Source organism: Lagenorhynchus albirostris, chromosome 11 (genome assembly GCF_949774975.1).
Source record: "Lagenorhynchus albirostris chromosome 11, mLagAlb1.1, whole genome shotgun sequence".
NCBI lineage: Eukaryota > Metazoa > Chordata > Mammalia > Artiodactyla > Delphinidae > Lagenorhynchus > Lagenorhynchus albirostris.
Window position 1 is genome coordinate 22,800,561 of NC_083105.1, and position 18,258 is coordinate 22,818,818.

Genomic DNA, 18,258 nt, shown 5'->3' on the forward strand with positions numbered 1-18,258 from the left:
ATGTCAAAGAGTGTTCTGCCTATATTTTCCTCTAGGAGTTTTATAGTATCTGGGCCTTACATTTAGGTCTTTAATCCATTTCCGAGTTTCTACAGTGTTTATTTGTTGATCCTCTTAGTGGAAACCCTTCCTGCACATTTGGTAGAACTCTGCCCTCCTCCCACGTTTGTGAAAAGCTTTGTAGGTAGCTGTGGGGTTTACTGCATATACAGAGGAGTTCTTGCCCGTGAGGGTTTCTCCAATTAGTGGATGCTGTTTCCTTAGCAGCATCTTCAGTTGGAGTTTTGATTTGGTTTCTTTCAGGCTGTGTGACCTGTACCAAGTCATGCGATTTCTCTGAACTTCGGTTTCCTTGTCTTTAAATCATGGATAAAGACTGCCTGGCAGGCTTGTGTGTGTCAGATAATTTATGTTTAAGTATATTCTAAACTGTAAATCACAATGTATATATAGATAGATAGATGATATGACTATCGATTCAGATATATTATCTATCAGTCCCTAATTCAAAGGTCCCTGATTCATTGTAGGGCCAGTTAATGCCAAAGACATTAGAAAGGTAAGTGCTCAGATGGTTGTAGCATTCTATAAAGACCATCCTTTTGTTCCAGTATTATTTCCATGCTTAGAATGTATATTGAGAATGGAATTGGAATTTTCCTCCTTATTATTTTAATTGTATAAATATGAAGGCTGCCAAGGAGCATCTTTCATCATGGAAAAGGGATCTGTGAAATGATCACAAAGCCAGGGAAAGCAGAGGAGAGATGGAAGAGTCCTCTGCAAATTCAGCATACAAAAGTATGTAGCAAAGGATATCTTACAGTAATAACACATTAATATTGTAACATGGTAAGAGAAAATATTAAGTGAGAAAGAAAGGATTGTTTTTGACTTAAATGAACTTTAAAACTTGTTTGAAATACAAAATACACAAAATTGTTAACTAGAAAGCATGGATAGCTCCAAAATCCATGAGGCAAACACTGAGCCAGCCTATGAGAAAGAAGGGAGTAATTTATTCTTCTGTATTTTCTCTGGGAAAGGAAGACTGGTGTTCCTAGAAATTCTACCCACTGCTCTCATGTTGGAATTTACAGAATCAGCCTTCAAAAAATGGTACAACTGTGTTGAAAAGAACAGCATTTTACAAAGCGACTTTTCCCCCACTAAACAAGTTTTATTACTGAGTTACATTAGATTTTTTCAGATGTCCATGAGTTAGTGGCTAATTTTTAATTTAGATTTTCATCACCTCACCACTGCTCAGAAAAGTTCAGCGTGTCCATGACTTCAAAAATTTTTTCCATGAAGGTCTAAAGAGCAGCTTCTAATACTTAAGCACAGACAGATAATACATAACCCCAAAAAGAAGGTTAAGAATAAATTCAGTAAGCTCTTCCATCAGGAGCTTCTGATGTGACAGCTTGTTGAGTTGACAAGCTAACACACCAGCTTCAGTGATAACTTGGGATGTTGATGATATCTGTGCCCTGTTTCAAGCCAGGAACTCTGGACCATCAGCCATCTATGCCCAAAGGCATCATGCCAAGCAAAAGTGGAAAAAGGTGCTTTCATACTTGGAATTTAAACCTGATGTGTTGTATACCTAGTTTGTTAATGTGGACGGTTAACTGCCTTTTCTCAAAATATATGCTCTCCCTATACTACAAAGCTACAGTAATCAAGACAGTATGGTACTGGCATGAAAACAGAAATATAGATCAATGGAACAGGATAGAAAACCCAGAGATAAACCCATGCACGTATGTCACCTTATCTTTGATAAAGGAGGCAAAAATATACAATGGAGAAAAGACAGCCTCTTGAATAAGTGGTGCTGGGAAAACTGGACAGCTACATGTAAAAGAATGAAATTAGAACACTCCCTAACACCATATACAAAAATAAACTCAAAATGGATTAAAGACCTAAATGTAAGGCCAGACACTATAAAACTCTTAGAGGAAAACATAGGCAGAACACTCTATGACATAAATCACAGCAAGATCCTTTTTGACCCACTTCCTAGAGAAATGGAAATAAAAACAAAAATAAACAAATGGGACCTAATGAAACTTAAAAGCTTTTGCACAGCAAAGGAAACCATAAACAAGATGAAAAGACAACTCTCAGAATGGGAGAAAATATTTGCAAACAAAGCAACGGACAGAGGATTAATCTCCAAAATATAGAAGCAGCTCATGCAGCTCAATATTAAAGAAACAAACAGCCCAATCCAAAAATGGGCATAAGACCTAAATAAACATTTCTCCAAAGAAGATATGCAGATTGCCAACAAACACATGAAAGCATGCTCAAGATCACTAATCATTAGAGAAACGCAAATTAAAACTACAATGAGGTATCACTGCACACCATTCAGAACGGCCATCATCAAAAAATCTACAAACAATAAATGCTGGAGGGGGTGTGGAGAAAAGGGAACCCTCTTGCACTGTTGGTGGGAATGTAACTTGATACAGCCACTATGGAGAACAGTATGGAGGTTCCTTAAAGAACTAAAAATAGAATTACCATACGACCCAGCAATCCCACTACTGGGCATATACCCTGAGAAAACCATAATTCAGAAAGAGTCATGTACCACAATGTTCATTGCAGCTCTATTTACAATAGTCAGGACATGGAAGCAACCTAAGTGTCCATCGACAGATGATTGGATAAAGAAGATGTGGCACATATATACAATGGAATATTACTCAGCCATAAAGAGAAATGAAATTGAGTTGTGGTGAGGTCGATGGACCTAGAGTTTGTCATATAGAGTGAAGTAAGTCAGAGAAAAATAAATACCGTATGCTAACACATATATATGGAATCTAAAAAAAACAGGTTCTGAAGAACCTAGGGGCAGGACAGGAATAAAGATGCAGACATAGAGAATGGACTTGAGGACACGGGGAGGGGGAAAGATAAGCTGGGCCGAAGTGAGAGAGTAGCATTGACATATATACACTACCAAATGTAAAACAGATAGCTAGTGGGAAGCAGCTGCATCGTATGGGGAGATCAGCTCGGTGCTTTGTGACCATCTAGAAGTGTGGGATAGGGAGGGTGGGAGAGAGGCTCAAGAGGGAGGGCTTATGGGGATATATGTATGCATATAGCTGATTCACTTTGTTATACAGCAGAAACTAACACAACGTTGTAAATCAATTATACTCCAATAAGGATACTAAAAAAAAATTTTTTTAAGTTTATATATATGCTCTCCCCTTGACAACTTTGGTGCCGGAAATTCCAGTATGATTATCGTCTTATGGGCAACATTGAAGTGTTACCGTCTATCCTGTACCACAGTCAAAAAATAATAATAATAGGAAGAAGTGGGAGAATCACTCAGATGGAGTCGCTTTTACGTTTTGATACTCATCTTACAAGTCTCAATTCTTTCATTCTCTGTCAAGTCCATCAGTGAGGCACATTAGATGACCAGGAGTTTGTTCTGACTGACGCAATCAGACCTAAACACCTCCACTCTCTTTGCTAGGGAAGCTGTGATGTCTCCACCTACCCATCATGTGCTGGTACTTAACCAAGGAGAATGTTTCCAGTTAAAACCAGATCACGGATTTTTTTTTAAGACATGAACAGAAAGGATCCTATTTTCAAGTGAATAAATAATAAATCGGACAATATATAAAAACCCTGTTTTAGTGGAATTGACCTTGTGATATTTCGTGGTGCCTTAGGCTGGCTGGCATTGAGCGGCATGTTTGCCAAGAGGCACACCAGGCTATCTTTTTCCACTTGTTAAATTTTTGGAATGTTTCTTATTAGATTCAGTCCAGTTCTTGGGTCCACAGGTCAGTGTTGGCTCTTATAATCTGACCTTGATATGTTTTCAAGGGTAGGAGAATTCTCTTCTTTTCTCCTTCTTCCTTTTCTTTTTCCAGTATTAAAGAAAATAAAGGGAAGGTGTTTAATGTCTAGAGGAAATGGGGCTTCTTGTGCGGTCCTGTCTCAGTTACGTCCGTTTATGTATGACTAAAGTAATAAATCAGTAGGGACTCTTCTGAATGCATGCAGGTAACAGAAATCCAACTCAAGATGTCTTAAGCAGAAAAGGGCACATACTTGGGTCATTTTTGGTACAAAGTCCTGGTATCCTGGGTTCAGGTGCTCATATGACATCTTGGTCTCAGGCTCTTCATGTCTTAGCTCTGCTGTCCTCTGGGTTGGCTCTTTTCCCAATCAGGCTTTCTCTACATGAGGGGAGTTTCAAGTCCAATTCCTGTTAAACTGGAACCTGTGAGAAAGAGGGCTTATCTTACCAAGGGTTCCCCAAAAAGCCCCAGGATTGAGTCCCACTGGTTCAGATCAGGCTGGTTTGGCTCTTTTATGTGTCCTGAGCTAATCACACAGGAGAGGAGCATGTGTGTGTGTGGTGTGTGTGTGCATGGTGTGTGCGTGGTATGCGTGTGTGTGTGTGTGTGTGTGTGTGAGAGAGAGAGAGAGAGAGAGAGAGAGAGAGAGAGAGAGATGCGATTAGCCAGGCATAGGTCACATGCCTGGAGATGGTTTTAGCTCCACCTGAACCACAGGAACTGAGGGATGGCAAAGAAACTCCTCCTGTGGACAGGCTTTCATGAGCAGAAGTGGCCATGGTTTCTGGGCAGACAGAAATAGCAGTGGTGGACACCTGATTAAACCCATTCTGACATCCGAATTCCAAGAATATCTGATCGACAATTGTTATATTACATGGGTATTCATTTCATTTTTGCATACTTGATTTGATGAGCTTTTTTAAAATACCAGATTTGAAGTAATGAGATCAGAGTTAAAAATTCTGTCTCTGATATCTGATACCTCTGTAACCTTGAACAAGCCTCTTAGCTACTCAGAGCCTTAGTTTTCTCTTCCTCAAGTGAGATTAAGGCCCCCTCACATTGCTGTTGTGAGGCACAAATAAAGTAGTAGTTATCACAGTAGTTTACAAAGTATACAGCTCTACGTTTGGGTGTTTTTAGAAATTATTATTATTTTGAGATAACTCTAGCTTCCTTCTACGCTATGCTTTTTCAACTGCAACTGGGAATAAATGCATTTTAAAGTAAAGCTCATAATATTTAGCGGTGTTTTACAAAACTATTTCTGTTTTCCAGCTGGTAGGCCCCAAACTAATACCTTTCCAGAGATGTGGAAACAATAGTTCTTAGGATTGCAAACACCGCACAGGAGGTTCCTATCTGTGTGATAACCTAGTTAGCATTGGAGCTCTTTGGAGAGGATTTATGGATGGTATCCATACTTAAGTACTTTTAAATACTTTATGAGTTAACATATATTAAAAATGTCATTGTATTATATATTAAATTTTATTTTATTTCTCTTATAGTAAAGTATATGAGTGCTAGGGGTGAGGCCTGACTCTTCCTTATTTTTTAATTCCCTGTAATAAGCATTCCATAAATACTTGTTGACCAGATTACTTTACATAGGTATTAGGCACCACAAAACCACAGGTTTCCAGGACTCCAGCTTAGACACAAACTGGGATGGTCTCAAATCTTTTAGAGAAACAAACTACCTGGAATAGTAGCATATCGTCTGCCAGGCTTAGATCTGGTAGTTAGTTCATCGTCATTATCGTCAGAGCCAGCACTGATGAATACAACTTTAAAATGAGGAAACTGAGGCTCGGAGACTTTGTGTCGTTGACCCAAGGCCACAGAGATTGTAAGAAGCAGAGCCAGGATTTGAACCCAGGCTCTCTAGCTTCAGAGCCTGTGCTTTAACCACTGTGATGATGAACACCCGGGTTGTGTCTATACCAGCAGACATGACACATTCTAAAAATTCTAGAACCCCAAAAGGCTTCAGCGCAATTTTTTGTAGTCCTCTGACAAATTCTGTTACTAATAGCTAATACTTTATGTAAATGCAAAGTTAGTAGAGAATTGAACCTCTAAGGTGGTGTGGATAAACATTGTATTTAAAGAAGATCCTTTGCTCTTGACATCCAACTTTTCATTCTTTGCAAATCAGGGGTAGCAAACAATTGCTTCACATAACCAGTTGTGAAATGTTGTGACACCCCCCCCCCTTTCTGTATCGATCTCTACTTTGAGGCTTGAATGTAGTATCACAAAAATTTATAGTAACTTGCAGTATCTACATGCACTTATGGCTAGAGGATCCTTTTGTGCTTCTGTTAATGAAAAGCAGAGAACTTTAGGGTGGGAGGGGGCCAGAAAATGTGTCTTGATGCAGCGCCCCTTCTAATACATCCTTAATAAACAGCCGCAAGTTTATTCCTGAGCTTGTCCCTGTAAGGCAGTCCCCACTTTGTGAGGCAGCCAGCCCCACCATCATCAGAAAAGTTCTAATGAATAGAACTCTTGCCTTATATTGAACTGAAAGAAGCCTCCTTAAAGCTCCCATGTAGTTAGTTAATGCTATCTTCTGAAAACACGAAGAGTAAATCTACTCCCTCTTGCTGAGAATAGTTCTTTAAGACTAAAGACAATTTGATGTCTTCCCTTCACTATATTAACCGCATCCACCTCTTGCCAATAGCATTCTGATAAGTGGGACGCAGGCTACGCAGCATCCGGATTCCCCACCTCTGGGCATGTCAGTGCTGTTTTAGAACTTGGTCAATGCTCAATGTATCAGTGATCCTTCCCAACTATGTAATATGTTGCTTTTAAAAGTGTACCTCAGAAAAGTGTGCCTTTCAAGTAATTCCTCCAGTGTATTGATTTCAGTGCTGAACAAGGCAGAACTGAGGAAAAAGTTCTTCTGGTAGCCTTCTACCAGAGACCTCTTAGGCTGGCATCATGCAAGAGGATTAAATCAACCAGACCTTGTTTCCCCATACATTCCACAAGGAAAACCTGAGGAAATAGTGCGGTCTCAGTAAACATCATTGAATGAATGTCCTGTCCAATACCTCTCTTTTTTTTTTTTACCAGAGGCAGGAACCAATGTTGAGCATATAGTTAATAAATGGGTTGAAATTTTAAAAATGACATTGTCGATTTACAAGAAAGGAACATAATGTATATTTTAAAGAGATGTTACAGGCAGAAAACAATTAGTACTTTGCAAAATGGAATTTCTTTGCAGCAGTTCATGTTATGATAAAAAGCAGATCGGTGCAGTTCTGAATGAGTGATTAATATTTCTGCTAATGGCCCTGAAAAATGTTTGTATCAAGAGTCGTGGCATCCAAACTTTGAGGGAGAGCAAGTAAAACAGCCCATATTGCAAGAAACAGCATGATCCCAATTGACTTAAATTCCCTGCAACATCCAGGGAACCTGGGGAGCTGAACAGTAAGATCTGGATTGTATAGACAGTGTTCCATTTTTTTTCCTCTGCTCTGTTTTTTCTTTTCCTGTGAAGAGATTTCATAAATAATTGTGTAATGTCATTTAGGGCTACAACTGTCATATTAGGGAATGCAGGTTATGTATTATCTCTACAAATGAATAACAGGTCACATGGCTATAGTTCTCTCCTATTTCAGCAGCTGAGAGCTTACTTTATGTGCTGTCAGTAGCAGAATCAGAGTTTACAGGGAAAGAGGGAAGAAAGATGATGGGGGGTGGAGAAAAGGAGGGAGGAGGGGGGAGGGAAGGAGACAGGGAGGAGCGAAGCAGGGAGGAAGTTAGTGAAAGAAAGCTGTAACTTTGGGCAGGCAGCAAGTAATATCAGAATTTGTATCATTTCAGTGTACTTATGATGAGACCGAATGCAGTGTTTACTTCCTCCCATTTTTGCTAGATTGATTCATTCTGACGCCAGCAATAATGGGTCACACATGGAAAGACAACTATTGGCCTGGCTTTTCACTTCCAGCAGGTGATTACCAATCTGTGCAAGAATTTCCCTGATACGGGGTCAAGTTCACAATCATGAAGGTTTGAGAAGACTGCTCATCAGAAAAGTGAAGCAATGACGGGAAGCAGGATTTTTTAGTCCAGCATTCCCTGCAAATAAAATAGTTGATCCAAAACCTTTCACAGAAAGGGCCAGTGGTAAGAAAGCCTGAACTTGTGACGTTGACGACATAGTTGAAGAGGAGAATCACACATGGTTGTTAGAGAGTGTCTACACATTGCAAAACTCCCCCGTGAAGAGAGGAGGAGGATGGTTCCCACGTCTACGACAGTGGGACAGAAAAATAAGATGCTGGCCTGCGACTTCTGGGTAACTCAGGAGAGACAAAAGCTTCTGATTTCTGGTTTCCAGGCAGGGTTTGGTTGGTGCCCACGGAAGAGGAGGCTGCGAGGGCTGTCGCTGCTGAAGAAAAGAGGTGTTTTCTTTTGCATACGAGGTGTTTGGTGCATTGTTCCTTGACTGATCTGAATTTGTCTGACTCCATCCTTTGACAGATCTCATCTCGTTTTATTCTCTGCTCAAGGAGGCGCTGAGTTTGCTGGCTGCTGACCGAGGCTTCCTTTGTTAGGGTGCCCATTTTTCTTTTGCCTTTGAAGCTGTTTTGTTCTCTCTTCAAGTTTGTTTTTGTTTCATTTTAGAAGAGCTGTCATCCAAGAGAAGAAATGGACTTCATTACTCTTTTAACTTTCACTCTGAAACTTTCGGATTTCTTGTTAGATTCTTTCTGGTCAATTTCTGAACACCCCAAAGTGTGAAAAATTATGACAAACATAAGGGAGAAACAGAGGAAAAGCTTTCTTTTTTTTTTTTTTTTTTCCGAGCTAGAACAAGGCAGAAAATTTCATCTCTGAGAGAATCTGACCAGAGGGCTCTATTCACACAAGCTTCTTTATTAAACTAGCTACACAGCATCGCAGAATCCCGAAGGTTTTCAGAGCCTAATTGGTGTTACTGAGTGGGTGGAGCTATCGCCCACTTGCTGCTTCTAAGGCCCATCAGCCTCTGAATCCCAGTTTACCACATACTGGTCCTGACAAAGGAAAATGGATCATGTCCATAGCAATCCCTATTCCATAAACGTTGACTAAAAGCAGGGCTGACCCCTACTCACTTTGCGACCCATGCCTTGTACCCAATAGATGAGCAGTAATTATCTCTGGATGAATGTCAGGGTGCCAGGAAGACAGGTTCTTATGCTGTAAACGTTTTTCCACATTTTCAATTTGTGCCTGAAAGAATAATCCCTTTGCAGCGTAGAAAGCATAGACTTAATTTGGATATAATATGCTGGGTTTTGGGGGAAGACTTCTCCGAGAAGGTGACACTGGAGTAGAACGTGAGGTATGGGAGCTGGTCCTGCAGCGTCTGGAGAAGGGGAAACAAGGGCAGAGGCTTTGAAGCAAGAGTGTGCTTTGCTGTCCAGAACCAAGTGAGCAAGAGAGCAGAGAGGTAAGGGCGGGCATGGGAGCCGGAGGATGGAGATCCTTGCCGGCCGTTATTAGGACTCTGAATTTTCTTCTGAGTTAAATGGAGCAGAACAGCATGATCTGGCTTTCACTTTAAATGGATCATTTGGGCTGTTGTATTGAGAATAAACACTAAGGGGGCAAGGATGAGAGCAATGAGTTTGGAAGCCTAATGGAAGAATCCAAGTGAGAAAAGGTAGTGACTTGGACCAGGTAGTGATAGGAGGGTGAGAAGATTTTAGAAGTAGATTCAGTAGGATTTGCTGCTGGAATGAATGTGAAATGTGAGCAAGAGGACGACCCCAACTGGAAGAAGAGGGTTGCCATTTGGTGAGATAAGAAAGCTGACAGGGAAGGTGAGGTGATCCGGAGCTTGGTTTGGGGCATTTAAGGTTAGGATACCTCTTAATCACCAAGATTAAGAGAGGTGTTAAGAAGGCAGCTGGATGTCTGAATCTGGAGTTCAGAGGAGAGATCTGGGCTGGAGACATAAATTTGGGAGTCGGGACAGGATGAGACCACCTAGTAAAGCCAGAGAAGGAAAAGGGATTGAGGTCTGATGCTCCAGGGACCAGAGGATGATGGGAGCCAGCAAAGGAGGCTAAAAAAGGAAGGAGTGATCAAGTGTCAGGAGGTCAAGGAAAATGAACAGTTGGATTTGACACAATGAAAAAAGCAGTTTCGGCAGAGTAGGCTCAGGTGAGGACAGGAGAAGGGGAAGCAGAGACCATTAGATACTTCTTGGGGGGATTTGCTTCTTAAAGAACAGGAATCGGAGCAGGAGCTCGGGGAGAATGTTGGGTCAAGGAAAGGGGCTTGTTTGCTTTTAATGGAAGATGTTTCAGTACTTACAGGGAATGTTCCAGTAAAGAAGGGAGAACAGGCGGTGAAGGAGAGAGAATTTATTGTAAATTACTGGGTTGCTACCAACTGAGCAAAAAAGAAGTCAACCTTTAGGAGAAAGACTTTGGATATAGGTAATATGCTTTTTAGTTTGTTACTAGATTTGAATACAAATGTGTGGTATTTTCTGGACTGTATTCGTGGTAACCTGAGATACATAATGGTAACAATAGCAATATGTGTGTTGCATTTTAAGAAAACATTTCCAGGATCAGGAGAGAGGTCTGAACTCAAGATAAAATTGTGTACCTCTAAAAGTGTGCTAACTTCATCACCAAAGAAATAAACATTAAATTATTGATATCTCAGTTGTAAGATCGCTATACCTTAACCCCCATTTATTTGGATTTCATGGTAATTCAAGTTCAGATCAACTAAATTAAGCTTCACAATGTATGAGGGAAAGGAACTGAGAGAAAATTAATAAGCAAATGAAATTGCAAAGGGTGTTTACCATCCTTTTACAGAATTGTTTCCAGGCTCGTACAAGCAGCTCTTTAGCATGTAGGTGTGCCTCTCTCTTCAACAAAGTCAGCGGTGCTTTTTCAGCCTTTATCAGGAAAAACGAGACCATCTCTAACAAGAAGTCTGCAAGGTTAATCTCTGGTGCATTTTGCCAGAAGAGTGTTGTCAGTGACGTAGTTTACTGAAGGCACAAGTGGCAACAACAAAGTAAATCAACTAAACGTGATAATGAAGAGCAGTAATTAATGTTCCTATGGTGCTTGACCATTTGCCAAGAAATATTGAACACATTCTGTGATTCCATTCACTCAGTCAATACGTTTGATGGCTTCTGTATTCCAGGTCCTAGAAACAGAGATGTGAAAAAGTTCCCTCTCGCGTGAAGCTTACTTAGCACGAGCCACACGACGACCTGATGAAATAAGCAGGCCAAGTGCTATCCTTCTTCTTCTTTACACATGAGGACATTCTGAAGTTTAATTAAAACTTAGATTTAAATCACTTCTGTTCTAGGAATTGGGGCCCCAGATGAAATTTTCTCACTGCTATTTTCTTTCTAAAAGCTTTTGAACACTCTGTACTTCAATGCATGTTGTACCCTGAAGTATTATCTTCATAAATGTAATGAAATTCTGCAGGGGAAGCTCTTTTGCATTTAAAAAATTCATTCCAACACTCAGCCTGGTAACCACGTGTCTAGAAGAAGAGCCATTTCATGTTATGAAGACACCAATTACAGCCGGTCTACCTTAAGCTACTGCTCTTACGCGCCTGGTAAAGTCTTTGCTACCGTCAGAATTACTGTGATGTCTGACACGTATCAGCTTTTTAAAAAACAATCTCCATAACTAAAATACAATTAACTGCCTTTATTTTAAACCCTGTTTTTTGAATCTGACTTTTTACCATTTGCACTGAGGCACGTAGTTATTGGAAATGAGGGAGGATTTCCTTTATCAAGTTCGAACGTACCTTATAAGTGAAAAATAGTTATTGTAACACCTTTAAAAGGTATATAAGCCACATGGGAACTCTCTTCAGTGTATATGACTAGAGGTGGGTTTTATTTCTTCACTGAGAAAATCTTATATGGAGTTTTAAAAATAAAAATAATTATGGCACAAGACCCTCTCTTCCCTCCTTAACTCTCTGGTAACTTCTGTGACTGTTGGAAGATATATTCATGTAACAGGATGCTAAGGAGGAACTTGCCTGTAGGTACTAAGTATTGCACGTGCTAAAGAGAGAGCTGCTGATAAGGGAGCCAGACACCCTACTTGGAATTTACCAACAGGCGGTGAATCCTGCCCTGCACAGTCAGCCTCCTGTCCACAGAGTCAGAAGATTGGTGCTGGGGGCGGGCCAGGGGGGCAGAGAATTGTCTGAGCCACTGTGGAAAGAACCGAGGCTTCTCCTCCCTTCCCATGGGAGGGGAGAGAGCGCATCGCCATGCAACCCAAGCCTAAGGAGAAGGTCTCCAAGAGGAATGCTCACCCGAAGTGAGGGCACCAGCCAGAAGGGGAAACTGGTATCTCTCTCCCTAGGTGAACTTCTGGGAGTAGATGCACATAAACCAACCTGAACTGAGGAAGAGAGAACTGGAGGGAGATGTCCTGGCAGAGAGGAGGATTGGTCACAGAGCAGACTGCTCTGCGTGGCAAGGATGTATATATGTGCTGTGGATGAGCAGTCAGGAGGCGGGGCTCGTGCACTCTCCCCTGCATCCCACCCAAGGGGCGTGCACGTGTCCTACCTAGGAAGGCTGGATGGGGTTGGGGAAAGTCAGGCTAGAGCACATTTCTCACATCAGGGACTGTGCAGTAGGGACATCCCTCCCCAGCAAAGACCTCCAGAGAACCTCCACAGATACAGTAGAACCCAGGGCGGGGCAGCTCCTATGAGAAGGATCAGACCAAGTTAGTGTTACCCTGAGAAGCAGGGCCAACCAGCAGGGAGAATTCAGCCACGGCCAAGTAAGAGAGAGGACCTTGTCCTCCTCCTGTATCCTCCGGCCCAGCTAAGGGCATGAAGGAGGCTGAGCTTGGCGTGGGGGACATCCAAGGAGGACCGTGCCGCCCTACCTCGGGTTTCTTTAAGCCTCAGGACTGGCGTGTGGTGGGGAAGGGCAAAGTTTGAATCATAAATGATATTGGAGTTTTATAAAAAAGTGAATTCTTCATAACTCAAAGTGACCAGGAGGTCATGCAGGCTGCCCAGAATGTCAATTGGCCTGTTGCCCACCAGGGAGGAGGGACTGGGCATGGCCCGTTTGGGAGGAGTTGACTGGAAAACAAAACTTTTAAGGTATTTGAACCCCTGTGGAGTTGAGACTGTTCCATGAACTGGCTCCATTTATATATATTTGTTTCAGGATTAGTAAACAGCCTCCATATAACTGAATATTCTCTCCATCTTCTGGTGAGGTCAGTACTGGGTTGGCATTCCTCCCTAGCCATCCTGGCAGGCTGACACGTTGTGACACTTCCCTGTTTGACCACAGCAAGCCACTTAACCTCTCTGAATGTCCTCTTCATCTGTCAGATGACAGGTGATCCCTGGGTTACTTCTAGCACTAAAAGTCTGTGAAAGTGGTAGAAGATGTAATTTCTGTAAAAGAACTATCTCAGAACTGTGGGTGACAGTGCTTTAAGGGTATCCTAGAAGTATGTTTGGCGCCGGTTAAGATGGTAGTCTGCTGAAGCATGGAATTAATATATTTAAATCAGATGACACCTATTGGAGACGAGGCTGGGGGTTTAATGGCCCCAAGACTTAACTTGCTAGAGATTTAATTTTTGCAGAGAAGGAAGGGGAAGATGCCCCTGTGGAGAAAATAGCATGAAGTTTAGAGCAGAAACTGAGAATAGCAGAGCTGGTTTAAGTGGGAGGTGGTTGGAGATGCCTTTTGGTCAGACCCCAGGTATCTTACTTTCTTAACAGAATGCCAATTACCTGACAGTCTGTCCCCAGCAAGCCATCCAGATGACAGAAGGGATGGAAAGCAAAGATGTAGGTGTGTGTGGAGCTGCCTTTGGAACTGGAGAGAGAGATGTTAAATTTCTGGTGAGCGTTTCTGGGAGGGTGGAGGTGGGGGAAACATTTAGCCAGGGATAAGCTTGCTTTTCCACAGCGCATTTGCTGATGATATTGTTCTTTGCTGGGTTTCTAAACTGTGTTGTGGTTCCGTTCTTATCTCCTTCCTGCACTGATCTTTGTGCGCTCTGCTTGTGAATTCTGGGGATGTTCGCAGCGCTTGGCTGAATAAGTTCAGGCGTTCTGCCATTTTCTGTGATTCAATTTCATGGTGTCTTTTAGATGATGGAGTTCAGGAAAAGAACTCTGTAAAGGTCAAGCCAGGAGTCTCGTTGGTTTATCTGGTGGTTTCTGCTATAACTCCTGGGAGGGTGTTGGTTCATTTGGCATTTGGTTCTAAGCAAACGTTACTGCCTTTGAATAATTGTTGGTTGTTAGATTGTTAATGGTGTGGTAGAGAATCCGAATCATGCAGCAGATTCATTAGGCTCACAGACACCAAATGGCATTCCCCAAAGTTTCTGGTTGAGGGACGGAGCTGAGCTTCCCAACCCCAGCCCCTCCCTGCTGTGCCTCCTTGGGGCCCCTCCACCACCACACATTCCCTCTGCTGGGCAGCAAACTGGCACTTCTCCCTTGTTAATCACAGAGCTTTGCTCTTGAGAGCTCTGGAGGGGAAAAATCTCTCTAGGTTTATCAACTTGAGCAATGACTAAGTTAGGAAAGTCATTTTATTGCATTGTTTGCTCTCGGTCATTTGAAGATAAGAAAATTAAAATGTTTGACCTGTGTTAAAGATTTTTTTCCCATCCTTCTTGAACTTCATAAAAATATTTATCCTCTGAAACGAATGACATGAAGAGGGAAGGTATTTCCGTTCTCTTCAGCAAATGTAAAACACAGTTTGCTTTTTCCAAGATGTGAATGGATTGGTAATTTCCCTTGACATAATACTAATGCATAAATGGTCTCTTTTTTTTCCAGCCAACCCAAAAGTGTTTTTAGGCAAAAGAATGACTTGAAAGTCAATTATTAAACCTCGGGCACCCTAAAAGTTTTTTTTGGTGTTTTGAGTTGTTGTTTTTTTTAAGAAATATGATTCTTTGCTTTTTATTATTTTCCTTCTTCCCTTCTTTGATGCTACCTTGGTAGCTGCCGTGTTTTAAATATTGACAAGATGAGATAGTTTTCTGTTTATATCAGCAGTCGTCTGTCTGTGAGATATGGACGAATCAGAACGCTGGATTTCCTTTCTCAGCCATCCATCAGGTTCATAATGTAAGGTTACAAATGGTTATTTTTCTCTTCCTGAACTTGAGCTGTGTCGTGTGTTGCAAAGTGTCGTCAGTAGCTATAGGGACCATGTCCTGGCAATGCAGAAAATTTGTGATGTCTAACAACTCCTGAAATTTCTTTTGTCTCTTATACTTCATTCACTGTGCCTTGTGACTAGTTAACGTGCAAACATTGTCCTAAAATAAGAAACATACTTGGTTTTGAAGTCTACAGTTAAAATCTGTCCCATGTGAGTTTGGCTTTCATCCCAGGTGTCTGCGTTAACTTGCTTTTACAGGAAAAAGGAAAAGGGTAAATTGATATATATATATATACCCATGTATATATCAGTGTTATTCTTCCCCATTTTGTATTTCCCATGTCCATGGGCTATTCAGTCCTTTGTGCCTAACAGTTCTCAAAGGTTCATGCACTTTACTTGTGAGAAATATTTGAGTATGATTTGCATGATATTATATATAAGTTTTATGCAAATATGGGAGGAGTATAGCCAGGAGAGGCACCATTACAGCTACAAAGTGGTTCTCAGCCTTTTTCTTTTTTTCCACTTGACAGTACTGAACTGATCTTTGGAATGTGTGTGAAATCATGACCTGTTTTACTCTGAGCTGCTTAATATTCAAATATTCACAGTTCACTTTTGCATACTTTTTAAAAATTCATTTTTGTTTGGAAAGGAAACATTTTAATGTCTGGGTTTTTTTTCCATTTTGTATTTTAAAATCCAATTCTATTTTCACACTCTGTTAAATTTCTCTTATTGGATAGCCTGCTGTCTAAGAGGTTGAGGCATTTGGTTGAGAATCACTAAGCAGAGCTCTTGGGGTGGCATGCAAAGGGCCTCTTCTGAGGTGCCATGTCAGGCACACCCCTCCTCCTGTGCATGGGAATTTCTGGCACTTGGGGACCACAGTGTCTATACATTGCCTGGTACTGATGCTCCAGTGACCCAGCAGTTCCTCCTGAACACGTAAATTCTAACCAGTGCTTTTTCGTGTTCAGAAGTGGCCATCTCTGCGCTTTATCATCAAAAGGAACAAATTCAAGATAACCAGCTGCATTTGACCAAACCAGCATTCTTTATTCTTGAAGATGTTTTAAAAGAACTGCAGCAGCATCTTGTTTTCACGTGTGTGTGAATGTTTGTAGGAGACCTTTCCTTACATTCACATCCAAATACATGTGTACGTATTTATAAATATAGAGCTATATGTAGCCTTCTTCAAAGCTGTAGAGATAATGGAAAGTAAATGTAATTACATATATCATACATGTTTGGGTAGCCCATCTCTGTCATTTGTCAGAATTATTGAAAGTGAAACCTGAAAATAACAGTCGTCATTTAAAATCATTTTAGTTTTTCATTAAGTGTTCTCAGTAGAGAATAATGTTTGGTAATATTCAGATCTAAATTTACAAGCAGGTAGGTGGGAGCAGTTCCTAGTAGAAAAGATTTAAAAGCTTCTATTTAAAAAATCAATTAAATCCTAATTTTAAAAATTCTTTAAAGAATAATACAAGGCCTGGAAAATACCATATCTTCCTGTTCATGTTAGGAAACTAAGTCATAATCATAGCTTTTAATTATCTACTGACGTCCTTACAAAACTGTTTTCTCAGGAAGTAAGAAAGAATATAGATGTTTCCCCTTTGTATTCTCAGAACATATAGAATATGTGGTATCTTCAGTTTCCATTTTGGGGGGTAGAGAGCTATGTGATATGATTTTAGAATTATATGTCTGGTGCACATGAACTAAAACCTTGCAGTTTTACCACCCTTTGAAATAATGAAAAGATTAAAAGCTACATTTTGGAATCCGCCATCCAATAAAAAGCTCTGAAATTTTGCAAATTTTTTTCTGTGTTATAACTAAATTCAGTTAGCAGTTTTATACTTTCAGCTGGTGGTATGAGACATTTGATGTAATTACATTATATTGGGTATGGCCCAATTATAATCCTTCAAACTCAGCAGGCTATGAATTTCTAGTTGGCAGTTGGCAAATACCTCTTAAGCAGAATCAATTCTCCGTTTAAAACTTTAATCTCAAATTATGTTTTTCTTTCGTATTGGAAGGTTAATTTTTATTTGAGTTTGAAGGGGTAGTTAATAATGTACATTTTCCTCTGTTTAACTGATATATATTAAAGGAAATAAATACATACGTATATGCCAAGTAAACAAGCTTTTAATCCATGGCCAAATTCTTGGACTGTTAAGAGCATTCAATACGTGAACCTAAAGAAAAGATTTTTCTCTAAGTATTTTAAGCTTTAAAGAAATATCCTGAAGATACTTAGTAAGAGGGCCTTGGATCATTTTAATTTCTCTTCTGCAATTTCTTAAGCCTTTTAAAAAGCACTGCCAGTCACTAATAATTTACAGTATGACAGGCTTTTACCCCAGGCTTTTTCAATTTTATTTTGTTACTCTAAATAGTATTGCTTCATTGTAACCCATGTTTAGATCTACTTTTCAGTAAATATAAGACTTGATTATAAACCATTATTTCAGGCAAAAGACTTTTTAAGTCTGTTTGATTTTTATTTAATATTTAACAAGCATTTTTAACTGGGAAAGTATTAATGTTTTAAACTTACCTGAAGAAATACAGATATTATCTAGATACGAATGTACTATTTAACAAGAGCTAATACTGGACTTCAAAACTGAAATTATTTTCTATGCGAGGCAAAACCCCTTCTTTGCTTTTTGGTCTCTACAGCTCCTCCATATTAGCACTGCTCTACCTCTTTCCTCCATAGCTCATTCCTGCTGTAATTCAGCCTCCAAAAGCACGGAGACCTAAGGCACCCTTGTTCTCCAAGCACTTTTGTTTTTACTGTCCGTCAACCAGGTGAAGCTGAATGCCACCCCAAGGATCAAGGCCACATCTGCCCTTTACCATAGAGTAATGAGGAGTCCATCCATTCCCACTGAATTAATTCCAAAGAGAAAAATCAACACGTACAAGCAGAGTCTTCTAAATATTCTTAGATCTAAGGTTAAAAAAAACCAGTTGATGAATTTACAGGAAGAAAGGAAAATTATTTCCTTATAAATTCAATTTTAAGAACACTTTTCCCTCTGTTTGAAAACGAATTTCTGGAAATAGCACTAAGTATGACAAAATTCAGTTTCTATTTCCAGAAAGGTAGATTCAGTCCCTGTAGGGAATTTTTAAAATATTTGCACTGGAGCAAAGTTTTCTGGGCCT

At 40.3% G+C, this 18,258-nt stretch overlaps 1 protein-coding gene across 16 annotated transcripts in view; it reads left to right on the plus strand.

The window, feature by feature from the left end:
• ANKS1B (ankyrin repeat and sterile alpha motif domain containing 1B) overlaps nucleotides 1-18,258 on the plus strand; it is a 1,163,439-nt gene that overhangs the window by 1,085,458 nt on the left and 59,723 nt on the right. For 5 of the 16 annotated variants that reach the window (XM_060164617.1, XM_060164624.1, XM_060164627.1 and 2 more), the window contains one exon: nucleotides 14,946-15,020. The exons of 7 other annotated variants lie outside the window; for them this stretch is intronic. In XM_060164617.1, coding sequence (XP_060020600.1) covers nucleotides 14,946-15,020 — 75 coding nt within the window. The remainder of the gene's footprint in view (nucleotides 1-14,945; nucleotides 15,021-18,258) is intronic. 4 more of the 16 variants (XM_060164618.1, XM_060164623.1, XM_060164628.1 and 1 more) reach the window with 1 other exon arrangement.